The 17280-nt window shown below is 44.7% G+C and overlaps 1 protein-coding gene and 1 long non-coding RNA gene across 2 annotated transcripts in view; both read right to left on the bottom strand.

Moving 5' to 3' along the window:
• Positions 1-17280, bottom strand: part of LOC309382097 — a 104773-nt gene that overhangs the window by 61935 nt on the left and 25558 nt on the right. The gene's annotated exons all lie outside the window — the stretch shown is intronic.
• On the bottom strand, positions 1332-5661 carry DNAJC22 (DnaJ heat shock protein family (Hsp40) member C22). The gene is made up of 3 exons (XM_081939272.1): positions 5536-5661; positions 4106-5014; positions 1332-2032 (listed from the first exon to the last, which is right to left on the bottom strand). The coding sequence occupies exons 2-3, from the start codon at positions 4925-4927 to the stop codon at positions 1853-1855; spliced, it is 1002 nt and encodes a 333-aa protein (XP_081795398.1). The 5' UTR covers positions 4928-5014; positions 5536-5661; the 3' UTR covers positions 1332-1852.

Raw genomic sequence — 17280 nt, forward strand, 5'->3', positions numbered from 1 at the left:
AATTTAGCCACACAGTATGGGCCAGTGTTTTGTCTGAATGTAGGCTCTTTTATGCTAATGCTTTTTAAGAAAAGAAACCAAGTTTGCTGAGGTCACACAGGGCCATGGTTGGCTGAATGTACGCAATTGCTCAAAAACATAAATGTTTACATGTGAACAAAATCAATCAGGCCACATTAGTGAAGGATGAAATCAATCTCAGGTGATTTGTACCATGATTAGACAATCACACATTCCCAAGTCTCCTTCTATGCAGGATTCTACTGTGGTAACTCTAATGAATTCCAGTTTACACTGGATTTGTCTGATTTAAATTCTCCCCAAATCCTATACCTTTTAGGCAAAGCATCACTTGCCTTCAGGCCTCAAGATGACTTCTAGAGATGGATGGAGATGCATTGTCTTCCCAGCTATAATATTTAGGGCATGCTGCTACTTCTGAAATGTAGATAATATTTTTTCCAAAACTACATCCAGACTGAAAATCTTAAATGTTCCTTAAATGACATTGCTATAAAATGCTAATTTATTTCCAACATCTTGTTGTCTTTTGCCCTTAGTTTCTGTTTAATATGGCCTCACAGCCACCCAGAATCATTTCACAGTGAGATGGATGACAAACAAATGTAATAAAAAAGAATATAATTTTTCCTTCCCTGATTTTGTTTTAAAATCAAGTCTCGTTCATTAATAGCTCAATAGTGTCACCTGCTGGGCCTAGATGAACATGTAAGCATTTCAAACCAACAATTCATGCTGTGTTTCCAGTAAAAGATAATAAAGTATAATAAATTAAAAATATAGGAATATGTTTTACCAACTACAACCACCCAAGCACTCAAGAAAAATTAGCAATACAAATTGCAGTGTAAAGGGAAAGTACTTTTTCAAATGCTATGTCATAAGAAAACTAATGATAAAGTTTGCTATTAACTCATATTGAGGATAATTAGGTGTTATTATGGGAAAAGAGAAGCCCTTATAAGGTTTAATGTTATTGCTCTTATCAAAAAGAACATTGGGAAAATTAAAATTCTTGAAAGAGATATGAAAATGAGTATTAATAAAGCAAGCAATTTAGAGAGAATGTAATAGGTTGAAGGAAACATGATGTAATAATTTATGTATGCATAGCATGAGGTGGTATATTACTGTAAACTGCTACCTTGGGCTTTCTTGATTTTTATAATTTAAGAAATGTATGTCTACAGTGTAAAAGTTTTCAAGGTAGCTTAAAACTACATTTAAAGCAGTGTCATAACCCATCACTATAATTAAAGTTATTCAGAAATATAAACCAATAATAAAATACAAAGAAAATTAGAGCATTTTTACTTATTTATTAAATTTCTGTGCCGCCCATCTCCCCTACAAGGTTACTCTATGCAATTCTTGTTTTAGTTTCCCTGAAGTTAGAAAGGATGAGGTACATCTTATTGTCAACGTAGTAGGATTTATTTGATAAATAAGATACCCTTTTTAATATACTGATCATATATTTCAGGGACAGAAACCAGAAAAAATGATGGAACTAATTCCCTCTTTACATCAGAGGATCGGCAACCTGAAAAGAGACTGACGGTATCTCATAAAAACAAGCCTAGTGAAACTGCAGTACAATAAGAAATCCCACTCCCCAATTTATCCCAAAAGTCCTGGAACTATAACAAAACATTTAATGAAAGATTATAAAACAGTTGTGTTTGTTATCTTCTAACAAATTTAAAGTACATAGAAAGTTAACACATTTATAACTTGGTCCATGTTATTTTGAGAACTATTACTTTAATAATAATAGTTTGATCTCCAGCTGTTTGATGGTAATAAAATTTCTGTGCCATCTTAAATGCAATCATGCAGATTTTGGCTTTTTTGCCTGCATGAGGAATTCGTAGGCAGCTTGCACTTCAATAAAACGTCTTTCAGCTTCTGCTATTTGATGTCGATTATGATCAGGATGCCAAAGCTTCACCAGCTCCCGGTAGCTTTTGGTGATTTCTTCTGGAGTGGCATCATTAGGGGTACCTAAGATCTAGAAGAAGAGGAGAGAGGAGTATCAGCATCCTATCAAAGCTATGAGTTCACGAATATTTTAATTGCCAATTGTCTGATAATTAGTTGGCTGGGTGATTTTGGGCCAGTCATTGTCTCTCAACCCAACCCACCTGACGGGGTTGTTAAGGGGAAAAGAAGGAAGAAGATGAAGGAGCATGTTTGTTTTCCTGAGTTTCTTATAAAGTAATAAAGGCAGGATAACATCTAAGAAAGAAATAAACTAGTCATTTGTCAGTGATAGAACGGAGGCGGAGAAACAAAGAATAATTTTCTTGCACTTGCTGTTACAATATTGGAAAATCTATAAAAGCCAAAAATCCAATGAAGGATGATTTTTGTAGGGTTTGAACCAATAATAGATTTTTGCAGAGCTTTGGAAAGCTAAGCATAAAGGTACTTTCTTTCTTGCAATTCTGCAAAACACAGTTGTCTTTTCTTTCTTTCTACACCCAAAGACATCAAAGCTGAGGAGCTTTGTTATTATCTTTGGTCATACATTTTGGGTAAAACTTTCAGCTTTCAAGATGATAATATACAATTTCCAGCCTTTAAATATGGCATATTCTGCTATAATGTTTCAAATAAACTCAGAAAATTCCACTAAAATCAATACGGTCTTCTTGTATTAAGTCTAAGACTACAGGATTCTAACCAAGGGCTATATACTAAGAATTCTGGGAATTTTAATTCTTAGAAATCAGGGAAATATGCTGTAAATGGAAGAAAGAGTCAATAATGGAGCAAATATGTGTGACATATAACTTGCCACATTGTTTACTTCTTTGCCCTTTGAACTATTTTCCTTACAACCAGAAAGTTCTGGTTTCAGATATTCTTTTCACAAGTAGCATTTAAAATTGGTAAATGAATATAAGTGCAAAATTATTGGCTAGGTCTTTATTATTATTACCAAATAGAATAAGAATCTTTCACATACTGTTTCTAATTAGATTTAACATGACTTACATTTTGTTGTTTTATCTTGCACACTACAGTACTATTATTTGAGCTTCCTTTAATGCCATTTTACTATTAATACAAATTGCAGTTGTTTAATACATGCAAGGCAAGTTGCTTGATATGCAAGGCTTGAAGTGAATATTTTAGTCTGTCTGAGGACAAAAGACAGTTTGATGTACTGGTTAAGGCATCAGCTAGAAACTGGGAGGGTGTGAGTTTTATTCCTGCCTTAGATGCAAAGCTAGTTTGGTGATCTTGGGCCCGTTATTTTCTTTCAGCCCTAGGAAGAAAGCAATGGCAAACCACTTCTGAAAGATCTTGTCTAGAAAACTGCAGGGACTAGTCCAAGTAGTCGCCAGGAATCAAAAACTGACTTGAAGAGGCAGACACAGAGACAGACAAAAATTGTGACAACCTCAATCAAGGATGACTGGGAAGGGGCAAAACAATCAATAGGGTGGCCACAAATGTGCAATCAAAGCTTATAAACACTATGATGTATATACAAAGGGGGACAGGGCTTCTATTGTGTAGTAATGACCATTAGCTTGACTTTTTTTTAAAATCCTTTCTGCAGGTGATCCTGTGCCAGTCCAGAATGTAAGGAAAGATTTAGTGTCATGACATGCAAAGGCTTATTTTCTATATTTGATAATATAACATTGGGTCACTACAATGCACTCTGCATGTGACTGTCCTTGAAAAGCGTTTACAAGCTTCAGCTGGGGCAAAACGTGGCTGCACAGGTAGTAAATTATTCTGGATATGCTACGAGTCTCATCAGCTAAGGCAGGGGTGTCCAAACTTGGCAACTTTAAGACTTGTGGACTTCAACTCCCAGAATTCCCCAGCCGGGGAATTCTGGGAGTTGAAGTCCACAAGTCTTAAAGTTGCCAAGTTTGGACACCCCTGAGCTAAGGAATGTCAACTGGCAGGGACCATGACACGTTACCTTCTCTGTTGTAGCCCCTGCCCTCTGGGAGATTCTTCCCTCAAAGTTGAGGATGACCCTATTCCTGTTGGATAAGTGGTAGAAAACTTGAAACTTAACTGTTTCCAAAAGCTGAAAAATTATAAGAGTCCACCGTACCTGATACGCCATCTGACGTCTTTCATCCTGGAAAGACTGTACAAATTTTAAAATGTTCTCCCATTCCTGGAAATAGCCACCACTTAAACCCAGCATTTTCCCGGCGCGGTAGGGGAGAAGCAGCACTGATTCCAATATTCCACTCAATGATGGAAAGACACTGACATAATCCAGGGCTGCTCCAATCATGTTGGCTATGTAGTTGGCCGTGGCTGCTGTGTTGCTGAAGGCAGAGTAGGCCAGTGGTGTTGTGAATGCCAGATAGGCCAGGCCTAGTCGGTAAAGTCGGAGGCTAAGCTTCTTCTTGGTGCGATTGCTGGTTTTATAGGATCGGTAGTTCTGGGCTGTCACACTAGTGGTGAGAGTAATGGGCAAGATCCCCAGAGGGTGGCCATAGAAGATTGGTGCCGTTATGAAGGCAGCCATTAAGGTTGCTTGGAGATTGGAGGCTTGATTGCCCACTTCAGACACCAAATGAACTCCAAGACCCACAGCCAGAGGGAGGGCCAGAAGGTAAAAACCTGGCAGAGTAGAGAGACCAATCAAAGCCACTACCCCAAAATAGATGCCCACTAAAGCTTGGCCAAGAAAACGCACAGGGTTCAAAGGTGGGGGTTGACCGCTGGGCAAGTCTGGGGTACCATTTGCCTGTGCTACCCAACCAGGGAGCAGCCACAGCTCCCAAAGCCATCCTATGCCAAATCCACCCAAAGTCAGCATCCAGAGTAAGGCATGGTTGTCTCGGCCCAGGTAGAGATGGTGAAGCCCAGCAGGGCCCCCCACAGCCCAGAGAGCAATAGCCACCACAAGATGTTTGGCCATCTCATTTGGCCAGAGCACCACCGGACATATCACTGCAGGCAATGCTGTTTTCTATACTCCATCCTCCCTGGATGCCAAATAATAGCTCTGTGGAGAGAGAGAGAAAAAAATAATAAAATATAGCACTTATCTGCAGCGCAAAGATAGCCAAGTGCCTGGACTGTAAGTCATGATTTCTTCCTGCTGTCAAACCACACCCTCCCTGCTAGTGACTGCCTACCTTTTCCCCCCAGGTCTAGGTGTCTGCATTACCGTGCAGGAGAACCTAGCGCCAGCTTGATTTTCCTGGCAACTAATCCAGGGAACCATTGGTGCTTTATTAACAATTTATCATCTAAAAGATCAATCATTTCCTAATCAGAGCATTGGTTCCATAGCCTGCCCAAACTTTCATTGATTGAATCCCGCCAAGTATTTCAGTGGCAGAGTATCTGCTTCTCAAGCAAAAGTTCGTTTTCAAGCAAAAGCATGTTTAAGGAGGACTAGGAAAGACTCCTGCTAAGCACCCTGAAGATCCTTCCAAGTAAGATGGTTCGGGGTGAGAGGATGCAAATATTTGATTTGACCAAAGGCAGAGTGAACTACTTTCCAGAATCATAATCACCTACCTTTCAGCTCATTGTCAGAGAGAACATCAGGAAAACACAGGCAACTCTAATGCCTCAGGAAGCCTTTGACCTCACAAGGCTAATAGACTTTGTCTCCCTTCTGGGGGAGGAGGTACGGCAGAGCACTGCACACACAGGATGTAAGTCAGGAAAGGAGGAATGGTCAAAGGGCAGCAGAGCACACTCTGTGTTACAGATAACACCAGAGAGAGAGAGAGACAGAGACAGAGACAGAGAGAGAGAGAGAGAGAGAGAGAGAGAGAGGTGGCTCTGCAGAGAATCTTTACCAGATGGGGTGGAGAATTAAGCACCGGAGTCTGGAGCTTGGTCAAAATTATCAGCTACCTACGCTTTTCAGAGTTCATTTATATCAATCGAATTAAAAGGGAGATAGGTTATGTTTACAATTTTTTAATTTATCCAATGTGATGTAGCAGTTACAAGTATTAATCTGAGACTGGGGGAGATCCAGATTCAAGCTGATCCTCGGCCATAGATGGCAACTGAGTTATTTTGGGTGTGTCACTCCTCCTTCGGAGTATTGCTCTGACAGGGATAAAATGAAGGAGGAGCCCCACATAAGCTGCCTTTTCTTGCAGGAAAAGTGTGATATAAATCTAACAATTAAATTAAAAATAGTCATTCAAGTATATATTTCCAACATGAAACATTATACTAATAAAAATATGTGATCTTGTGATTTGAATCTGAGGTTACGGTAGAGTAGCCGTGTCTAAAATTTTGGTTTCCCTGGGCTCTCTGAATGAGGAGGAATTGTCTTGGGCTGAATAGCATATAACAACTATAGTTAATGTGTATAGATAAAAATCCTTTATTTTTATTTATTGTGGGGCTAGCTGTCCAGGGTTGGACACACCTGCTGTAGAAGCTAAAGTGGAGCTTGGCGATCACATGTGGCCCCTGGTCATAAGTACCCAACATCTGGTTTCTTTATTTGTTTATATCCTGCCTTTATTATTTTTTACAAAAAAACCTCAAGGGTGCAAACATCTAATGCTCCTCCTTTCTCCAAAACAACAACCCTGTGAGGTGGGCTGGGTAGAGAGACAGCATCTGGCCCGAGGTCAGCCAGACAGCTTTCATGGCTAAGGCAGGATTTGAACTCACAATCTCCCACTTTCTAGCCTGGTGTCTTAACTACTAGAGCAGGGGTCTGGTCCGGAGCCACATGTGGCTCTTTTAACCCTCTGCTGCAGCTCCCTCCTTTCATCCCTCTGCTGCAGAGAGAAGTGGCCGACACCGCTGCTGTTGCCACTCCCATGGCCTGCCTGCTGCTCTCGCAGCGCCTTGCTCAGCAGTGAAATTTAGTATATTTCACAATGGGGAGACAGGATCACCTCCTCCTCTTGGAGCCCATTAGGACGCAGAGCCACAATGCGACCCTGCCCCACTCACCCCTGATAACAGTAGCAGTGTTGGTCATGGGGTGGGCCAGAATCTCGGGGTGGAGAGCAGATCGTGTGTCCAGCACCAACAAAGGCCGGATGCAATTGCTCACCGTTTTCTGCAGTGTCAGGCGGCAAGAAAGAGACACAGAGAGAAAGAGAGAAAGAAAGAAAGAAAGAAAGAAAGAAAGAAAGAAAGAAAGAAAGAAAAGAAAGAAAGAAAGAAAGAAAGAAAGAGAAAGAAAGAAAGAAAGAAAGCGACAGAGAGAGAGAGAGAGATAGAAAAAGAGGAAGAGGAAGAAAGAGAAAGAGGGACATAGAGAGAAAAAGAGAGAGAGAGTGACAGAGAGAGACAGAAAGAAAAAGAGAGAGAGAGAGAGAGGTAAACAAGACACCAGAGGCTGGGTGTGGCAAGAGATGGCTGGGAGGGGAGGGGTGAGGTGTGGCTGGGCGGGGCAAATAATTTAACAACCGATTCTCTGCCCTAATGTCAGGCTGGGTAGGAGTGGATGAGTGTGTGTGTCATGTGACTGGGTAGGAGTGAGTGATGTCACTCACCGTGGCTGCTGGCTACGCCCGGTCGTTTGTACCAACCCCCGCAACCTAGGTGGCCAGGAACTACAGAGCCGGGGCCTGCGGCTGATGCTTTGCAATGCAAGGTCCGTAACCAACAAGGCCCCCCTCATTAATGAGTTGATCTCTGAGGGGGAGCTGGACCTTGCAGGGATAACGGAGACCGGGTTGGGCCACGAGGGTGGTTTACCCCTCGTGGAAATGTGCCCACCAGGTTTCCGTGCATTCCATCAGCCTCGGGCCCTGGGTAAGGGTGGTGGGGTGGCGGTAGTTATACGGGAAGGTCTAGAGCCGAGGGAGTTCACTGTTCCTCAGATATCCAGGTGTGAGTCCCTTGGTGTGAAATGGGGCCCAGGGAGGCAGTTGGGTTTGCTGATTGTATACTTGGCTCCTCGCTATACATCAGCGGCCCTGCCCGAGCTCCTCGAGCTGATCTCGGAGACGGCGGTTGAGATCCCCAAGCTTGTGGTTATGGGGGATTTCAACCTGCCGTCGACGGGAGCAGCATCTGAGGCGGCTCGGGAGTTCATGGCTTCCATGACAGCCATGGGCCTGACCCAATTAATTCAGGGCCCCACACACGAGGGCGGCCACACATTGGACCTTGTTTTCGTATCTGAGCAGTGGACGAGTGATCTGGGTATAGGGGACTTAGTTGTTACACCCCTGTCATGGTCAGATCACTCATGTCTCCGGCTGGACTTCCCTGGCACTACCCCCCACCGCGAGGAGGCGGGACCAGACGGTCCAAGCTGGTACCGCCCCAAGCACCTGATGGAGCCGGATAGGTTCCAGACGGAGCTTGGGCCATTACCTGTAGCCCTGACCCGCGCTCGGTCGGAGGACCTAGCGGCCGCCTGGAATAGGGCGGCGGCTGGGGCCTTGGACCAGGTTGCGCCTTTGCGACCTCTCCTGCGGCAGCGACCCACCCAGGCTCCTTGGTATACCGAGGAGCTGAGGGTGATGAAGCGCCATAGGAGACGTCTAGAGAGCAGGTGGAGGTCCTCACGCTCCGAATCCGATCGAACACAGGTAAGAGCCTATTTACGGACCTACCTTGTGGCATTAAGGGCGGCCAAACGTAGATATTGCGCCGCTCTTATTGCGTCTGTGGATAACCGCCCTGCCACCCTGTTTAGGGTGACCCGCTCCCTCTTGTCACAGAGGATGCAGGGGGCACCCTTGCAGGGCAGAGCAGAAGAGTTTGGGGAATATCTGCAGGACAAAGTCGCTCAGATCCGGAGCGGATGGGCCCCTCTCAGTGGACCGGACGGGCCGCCAACAGCGAGTCTTGTGAGACCATCCTGGAGGAGTTTGATTCTGTTGCCCCCGAGGATTTGGATAGGTTGCGTGGACGGCTGCGACCCAACACATGTTTAATGGACCCGTGTCCCTCCTGGTTGGTACTGGCATCTTGGGAGGTGACCCGAGGCTGGCTTCTGGGCCTGGTGAATGCCTCATTGGGTGAGGGATCCTTACCAACCGCCTTGAATGAGGCGGTGGTGAGGCCCTTGCTTAAGAGGCCTTCACTTGACCCAACGGAGCTAGCTAATTATCGTCCAGTCTCCAACCTTCCCTTTCTAGCGAAGGTTGTCGAGAATGTGGTGGCGCAGCAGTTTCCATGACACCTTGACGAATCCGATTATCTAGACTCACGCCAGTCCGGCTTCCGACCCGGGCACAGCACAGAGACAGCCTTGGTCGCGTTGGTCGATGATCTCTGGAGGGCCAGAGATAGAGGTTGTTCCTCTATCCTGGTCCTATTAGACCTCTCGGCGTCTTTTGATACCATCGATCATGGTATCCTATTGCGCCGGTTGGAGGGGATGGGAGTCGGAGGTACCGTTCTGCGGTGGTTTGGCTCCTACCTCTCCGACCGGAAGCAATGTGTGTTGACAGGGGGACAGAGGTCGACCCTGAGGCCACTCACTTGTGGAGTGCCACAGGGGTCGGTCCTCTCGCCTCTCCTGTTCAACACATATGTGAAGCCGCTGGGTGAGATCATCCGTGGTTTTGGGGTTGAGTATCACTTCTACGCTGATGATACTCAGCTGTATATTTCAACCCCAAACCACCCCAACGAGGCTGTCGAAGTGATGTCCTGGTGTTTGGAAGCCGTCGGGGTCTGGATGGGGGACAACAGACTTAAACTCAACCCCTCCAAGACTGAGTGGCTGTGGCTACCGGCACCTCGGTTCAGCCAGCTGATTCCATCGCTGGCCATAGGGGGCGAACAATTGCCCCCTGTGGAACGGGCGCGCAATTTGGGCGTCCTCCTTGATGCCCGGCTGTCAATGGATGACCATGTGGCAGCCGTGGCAAGGGGGGCGTTCCACCAGGTTTGCCTGGTGCGCCAATTGCGCCCCCTACTGGACCGGGATGCCCTACGCACGGTCACTCATGCGCTGGTGACGTCCCGCCTGGATTACTGCAACGCTCTCTACATGGGGCTGCCCTTGGGACGCGCCCGGAGACTGCAGTTAGTTCAGAACGCAGCCGCGCGGGCTGTGATGGGGAGTACGAGGTACTCCCACGTAACACCTCTCCTGTGCGAGCTGCACTGGCTACCTGTGGTTTTTCAGGTGCGTTTCAAGGTGCTGATTACCATCTTTAAAGCGCTCCATGGCACGGGACCTAGTTACTTGCGGGATCGCATCCTCCCACATACATCCCTGCGGCCAATTCGCTCACACAGAGAGGGACTTCTCCTGGTGCCGTCCACTAGGCAATGCCAACAGGCGACACCAAGGAGTAGGGCCTTCTCTGTGATGGGCCCAACCCTCTGGAATGACCTCCCCCCCGACATTAGAACCACTACTGACCTCCGCTCCTTCCGGCAAAAATTGAAGACTCACCTGTTCCGATTAGCAGGCCTGGCATAATTACAACTGTCCCTCCTGGCAAATATACTATTAACTGGTTACTTGAAAGAGGCGGTGGTGAGGCCCCTGCTCAAGAAGCCTTCCCTGGACCCAACGGACCTAGCCAATTATCGTCCTGTCTCCAACCTTCCTTTTTTAGCGAAGGTTGTAGAGAATGTGGTGGTACAGCAGTTCCCACGTCACCTGGAGGAAAATGATTATCTAGACCCGCGCCAGTCCAGCTTCCAACCCGGGCACAGCACGGAGACGGCCTTGGTCGCATTGGTTGATGATCTCTGGAGGGCCAGAGATAGGGGTTGTTCCTCTATCCTGGTCCTATTAGATCTCTCGGCGGCGTTCGATACCATCGACCATGGTATCCTGTTGCACCGGCTAGAGGGGCTGGGAGTCAGGGGCACCGTTTTACGGTGGTTTGGCTCCTACCTCTCTGACCGGATGCAACGTGTGTTGGCAGGGGAGCAGAGTTCGACCCGGAGGTCACTCACATGTGGAGTGCCACAGGGATCGGTGCTCTCGCCTCTCCTGTTCAACACATACATGAAACCGCTGGGCGAGATCATCCGTGGCTTTGGGGTGGGATATCATCTGTATGCTGATGATACTCAGCTATACATTTCCACCCCGAACCACCCCAATGAGGCCGTCGAAATGATGTCCCGGTGTTTGGAGGCCGTACGGGTCTGGATGGATGGCAACCGACTAAAACTCAACCCTTCCAAGACGGAGTGGCTGTGGCTTCCGGCCCCCCGGTTCAACCAGGTGCTTCCATCTCTGGCCATTGGGGGCGTGCAACTAGCCCCCATGGAACAGGTGCGCAATTTGGGCGTCCTCCTAGATGCCCGGCTGTCCATGGATGACCATGTAACAGCCGTGGCTAGGGGGGCGTTCCATCAGGTCCGCCTGATGCGCCAATTGCGCCCCTTATTGGACCGGGATGCCCTACGCACAGTCACCCATGCGCTAGTGACGTCTCGCCTGGACTACTGCAATGCTCTCTACATGGGGCTTCCCTTGAGATGCACTCGGAGACTACAGTTGGTCCAGAACGCGGCCGCGCGGGTGATTATGGGGAGGTCTAGATACTCCCCTGTAACACCTCTCCTGCGCGAGCTGCACTGGCTTCCTGTGGTCTACCGAGTGCGTTTCAAGGTTTTGATTATGATCTTTAAAGCGCTTCATGGCATAGGACCTAGTTACATGCAGGATCGCATCCTGCCCCACACATCCCTACGACCAATTCGCTCACACAGAGAGGGACTTCTCCGGGTGCCGTCCGCCAAACAGTGTCGGGGGGCGACATCCAGGAGCAGAGCCTTCTCTGTGATGGGCCCAGCCCTGTGGAATGACCTCCCCCGTGACATCAGGATTATTTCCGATCTCCGCTCCTTCCGTGTACAGTTGAAGACCCACCTCTTTCAATCATCCGGCCTGGCTCAACCGTAATCTTTTCATATTCCTCCTGACTGTCTTTTTTAAATTTTAAATTTTTATTGTATATTGGGTTTTTTATTAGACGGGGCATGTTAATGGTTTTAATTTGTCTTAATGTTTTAATCTATTACCTCCTCCGTGCATGTATGTCTTTGTATATATGTATGTTTATATATGTCTTAGTGTACGCCGCCCAGAGTCCTGCCCGGAAAGGGAGCGGCTAATAAATCCAAATTTATTATTATTATTATTATTATTAGGGGTATTGTTTTTTAATTTATTTTGTCTGTTTTTCGGGGTTTAAAAACTTATACTTATACTAGCTTTGTACAGTTCTTTTAATTACATTTTTAACCTCCTCCATGCCAACTGTACATATTCAACTTTTTATTGTATTTTGATATATTTTGCATGGACTGTACACCGCCCCGAGTCCCTTTCGGGAGAGGGGGCGGTCTAGAAGCATTAAATATAAATAAATAAATAAATAAGTTGACCACACTCATCTAGTCACACCGGTTGTTAAATTATTGGCTCCCAGTGTTTTCTTTTCTGTGGGAAACGGCTCCAAGTGGCTCTTTTGGGTGTTTTAACGTTGCAGACCCCTGTACTAGACCAAACTGGCTCTATCTAATGAAAAGTCCATATGAACCCCAAAACTTACACATTATTCTGTGGACTTGAGTTAATCTAATAAAGGGAACACCCCTGATATTTGACCAAGGTGGGCTCCTCTGTTTGCTGAGACATTGGCTGTTGTTTCAAGTGAATGGGAAGGCCCCCCCAGAGGCTTACATGTGACTTACTCGCCTCAAGACAGTTAATTTGGTCAACCAGCAATATCTGCCTAATCTCATCATTACCGAGTTGCCTTGTTTGATCACAAACCTCCAGAAATTGACAATACAAAGAATTTAGGCTAGATCCTTAACACACACACACACACCTCAATAAGAATAAACCTATAGCTGAAAGATTTACGATGGTGAAATCTAGTATATTGACACACGCATTAAGAACAATTGCATTGTTAAAAAAAGAAAACAAGCAAGGTACCTAAGGATGGAAATTAACATGAGGAGTAAAAGACAGGTATTTAAATAACCTTTCAACTTCTTTTCTCAACTTAATCCCTACCACAGTAAAACTAGGGGCCATTAATACTAAGGCAGGACTCATGATTAGCTACTTAATTCCTGTCCATATATAACTTCTTGGCACAAAGGTTGCCCAAATCAAAATTTGAGATAACTTAGACCCTGAAATAAGATTAACTAGTGTGACAACCCCAATTCATAAATAAAACTAATGTTTTCATTGGGTAAACTACTGACTTCCGCTCCTTCCGACAAAAACTTAAGACTCGCCTGTTCCGACTAGCCGGCCTGGCCCACTTATAGTTCTACTCTTACCTCCTGGCGGATATTTTATTTGGGATAGCTTTTAAGGTTAATGTTTTTAACTTTTTAAAATTTTTATAAATTTTTAATCTAACTTAACTAAATTGTACAGGGAACTTCTACTACCTCCTCCAGTCCTATGTTTAACTTATTTATTGTATACTTATAACATGTATATTGACTGTTTACTATTTTAATATGACTGTACACCGCCCCGAGTCTCTTTTGAGAGAGGGGCGGTCTAGAAATCCAATAAAGTTAAGTTAAAAGTAAATACGCTGTTTACTATTACTAATTAAATATTCATCTGCATAGTAAATAGACTATTGACAGTCCCTTGCAACTCTTAAAAAAACCAAGAACTTCCCCCTGGGGAGAAGCAAAAAATAATATGAAAATGTATTTCTGTAGAGTTTGCTTAGTTTTAGATAAATTCTGAAATCTGGCTTTTATTTTTTTCAGGCAATCATTCTTGTTTCTTGTTCCACGTTTACAGTATTTGAGATGGGTATTCAGTTTTTAGCAGCAACTGAAGAAAATCCTGTCAACGTGTCCAGAGAGAGAGAGGGAGAAAGTTCTAACAGCAGTTCACTTCAGTGGTGAAATCTAAATTTTTTTGCTACCAATTCTGTGGGTGTGGTTTGCGGGTGTCATGTGACTGGGTGGGCGTGACCAACTTTTCCCCACTTTTTAAAGCATTTTTTTTCCTGCTGGTTCAGGAGAATAGACAGGAAATAATGCTTTTAAAATGGGGTGGGGGAGGAAAGCTTCCGACGTTCGTGCGGCTCACAACTGATCTGCATGATCCTTGGAAGCTTTTTTTAAAATTACCGGTTTGCAGAACCAATGACAATCGTCCCTACCGTTTCGGCTGAACTGGGCCGAACCAGGAGGGTTTCACCCCTGGTTCAGTTTTGTTTATGCATGCCACAAGACTTTCACATGCAAAGCTGGAGCCTTGATCAGAACACACTGCAAACTTTGGTTGAACAAGTCGCCTATTCTAAAGACATTATTGAGAGGCTACAGTACATTAACCAAAGGAATGATAGCATACAAGCAGGAGAATCTCTAGGCAGAACAACCGCAGGAACTGGCATGTGGTTATCTCGGATGAAAGCAGATTTGTTGACTCCCCAAATTTGTACAAGATAAGGTTGGGCTCACAGTTTGGAGCCAGCCTGCAAGTCCTTCCTTTTGACTTACCAAGACTTGGCTGATGTAAGGGGCATTGAGGAAGGTGGACAGATTTATTGGTGTCTGCTGACCTGCTCAGAAGATTGCAAGTCTGAGATTGTGTAATGTGTAGGATGCGTGTGCGTGTGTTGCCAACTCTAGCCTTGCCATCATTGCCATGTTTCCTTATCCCATTTGGAAAGAAACAAGACCTTCAGGCAAAAGAAAGATTCCTTATTCTTAAGCCTCAGGATGTGACCCAAACAGTGCAGAGAGATATATGCAGTCTCCATTACTAGAGACCAGCACCTGAACCTAAGGCTACTTAGCCATAAAGGGAGAAGCAGGATATCCAAGCCAAAGAACCTTCAATGTAATCCAATAGTGCCCTTATTTCTTACTAGAGTTCCATAGATTTCACCCAGAACTAATGTCCCAGAGCTAAGCCCCAGCCACTTTAGCTCCATCTTGGTGGAGCATTCAATAGATAATCCTCGTTTTATGACCAGAATTGAGCCCAAAATTACCATTGCCAAGCAAGACAGTTAAGTGAGTTTTGCCCCATTTTACAACCTTTTTGCCACAGTTGTTAAGCGAATCACTGCAGTTGTTAAGCAAATCATGTTGTTGTTAAGCGAATCTGGCTTCCACATTGACTTTGCTTGTCAGAAGCTGGTTGGGAAGGTCACAAATGGTGATCGCATGACCCTGGGACACCGCAACTGTCACAAATACATGCCAGTTGCCAAATGCCCAAATTTTGATCAGGTGACCATGGGGATGCTGCAAAACTGGTCATAAGTCACTTGGTTCAGTCCGGTTATAACTTTGAGCAGCCACTAAACAAATGGCTGTAAATCGAGGACTACCTGAACATTCAAATCTGAGGCGTTGCTTGTTATTCTGGAGCCTGGTGATGGTCTGTTGTGATGGAATAAAACATGATAGCTGAAGCAACCTGAATTTTGCTTTGTTTCGGTTCAAGCCAATACAAATCCCGGCTCTCCTAAAAACAGCATCAAGACACCAGGTGGCAGTAGCAACATCACAATGAAAGCTGCTTCCTTGCTAATCTTCTGTTGGGGAAAGATATGGTGGGGAGTTGGAGGTAGCTTAATTTTTTTGAGATATGTGATTCAAATACAATTTAAGTTGCCGGAGGTACAGCGGCTTTAACCGTTTGCAACCAAAATAACAGCAGAAGGTCTCAACTAATCAGTTGAATAAATGTTTTTTTTTAAAATCAAGGCCACCTTGTCTACCCACATATGGGAGGGAGCATAGTACTTCTGCTTTCACCTTTCAGCCCCAATCCAGGAGCCTTCGCAGGCAGTTTCTTTCGTGACAAAACAAAATGAGCTCCCGTTACTTGTCCCAGCTTCTGCCAATGTAGCAGTTTGGAAGCATGTAAAAATGCACGTAGAAAAAATAGGGACCACCTTTGGTGGGAAAGTAACAGTGTTCCGTGTGCCTTGGGCGTTTAGTCATGCCGGCCACATGATCATGGAGACGTCTTCGGACAGTGCTGGCTCTTCGGATTGAAATGGAGATGAGCTCCACCCCCTAGAGTTGGGAATGATTAGCACATATGTGCGAAGGGAACCTTTACCTTTATTGTTGTGTTAAATTTATATTTACTGACAAAGTCTCCCTTTATTTCTTTGTCAGTAAATATAAATTTAACACAATAACCAGTTGAGTGTATCCATCTTTTACCTTCTGCTGTTTGTTCTTCCTCTCCTAACCCTAACCCTAACCCTTCCATTGACCAAATTTATTATCTTATGCATTTCATCTCTGAGTTTAAGTCAGTGTACAAGAAGGATTTGGTTGAAATAGGGGAAGAATTGCTCAAGGTCATCCAGTGAGCTCCACAGTCAAATGGGGAGATGAGTTTGGGGCTTTCCAATTTCCTGACCACTACCTAGCCATGATGCTATCTTACTGGAGACTGCCTTCCGTTGGTAATTAGGACTTTTTGAAGTAGGGTCACTCACTAAAAATGTATGAACATAATTGTGTAACAATGGGAACTTTCCTATATCAAAATACTTACCACCTAGGTCATAGAGTACATATATTGTTTGTTTCCGTTTATATATCATCATGATGATGATTCTCTCCTATCTCTTTTGTGACTGGGATGGGGGAGGGATCTTACTTTTGTGTCCGTATGCATGCTTGTGTTTTAATGAAATGCAGGTCTCATTCAAAAACCATACCTGCTGTTGATTAGTGCCATATCTGTTGATGAACTTAACTTTTAAAGCTGCCACTTGTTACCTCTCGTACAATGCCATTCATTGTAACCCTTATTAGTTCCAATTTTTATAAAGTTACAGAGGACAAGATGACTAAAACAAATTGGATATTTGAATTTAAGACACCTTAACTTTTCCTCCCACCGCACTACATACAAAAAGAGATTAGAAAGCAAGGTGCAACTGAGCCAAGCTTATACTTAGATGGACATATAGGCAGAGGTGAGGGGAACAATCTTCCTGAGAATTCAATGTATCCATCTTCTACCTTCTGCTATTTGTTCTTCCTCTCCTTCCATTGACCAAGCATAGTTTTAATAAGGTAGCCCCCGTGATAGGCATCTCATTGTCCATGTAAATTTCATTCTGTCACCCCATAAAAATTAATAGCAGCACAAAGCTTCTCCCCACAACCACCACGGGGAGCTGGGTTTGCCCATTGCTCCTTAGCAAGTTTCTATTTGCACAAGCACTCATAGTATTATCATCCTTATTTACATAGATTACTGAGTAGCAGGCCACCAATTTGTCCTAATTCATAATTAATCAACCCAATCTCCTTCCATGTTGTTGACTCAGCCACCTGCTTCGTGACCTACGCAAATTGGGAGAATTT

Source organism: Natrix helvetica, assembly GCF_964273705.1.
Source record: "Natrix helvetica genome assembly, chromosome: 1".
NCBI classification, from domain to species: domain Eukaryota; kingdom Metazoa; phylum Chordata; class Lepidosauria; order Squamata; family Natricidae; genus Natrix; species Natrix helvetica.

What these genes read in the sequence shown, in the direction of transcription:
- DNAJC22 (XM_081939272.1), bottom strand. Translation starts at nt 4,927, where the DNA reads ATGGCCAAACATCTTGTGGTGGCTATTGCTCTCTGGGCTGTGGGGGGC. An exon ending in GACGTCAGATGGCGTATCAG is followed by an intron (nt 2,033 to 4,105) that starts GTACGGTGGACT and finishes CTCTTCTTCTAG; the next exon opens with ATCTTAGGTACCCCTAATGA.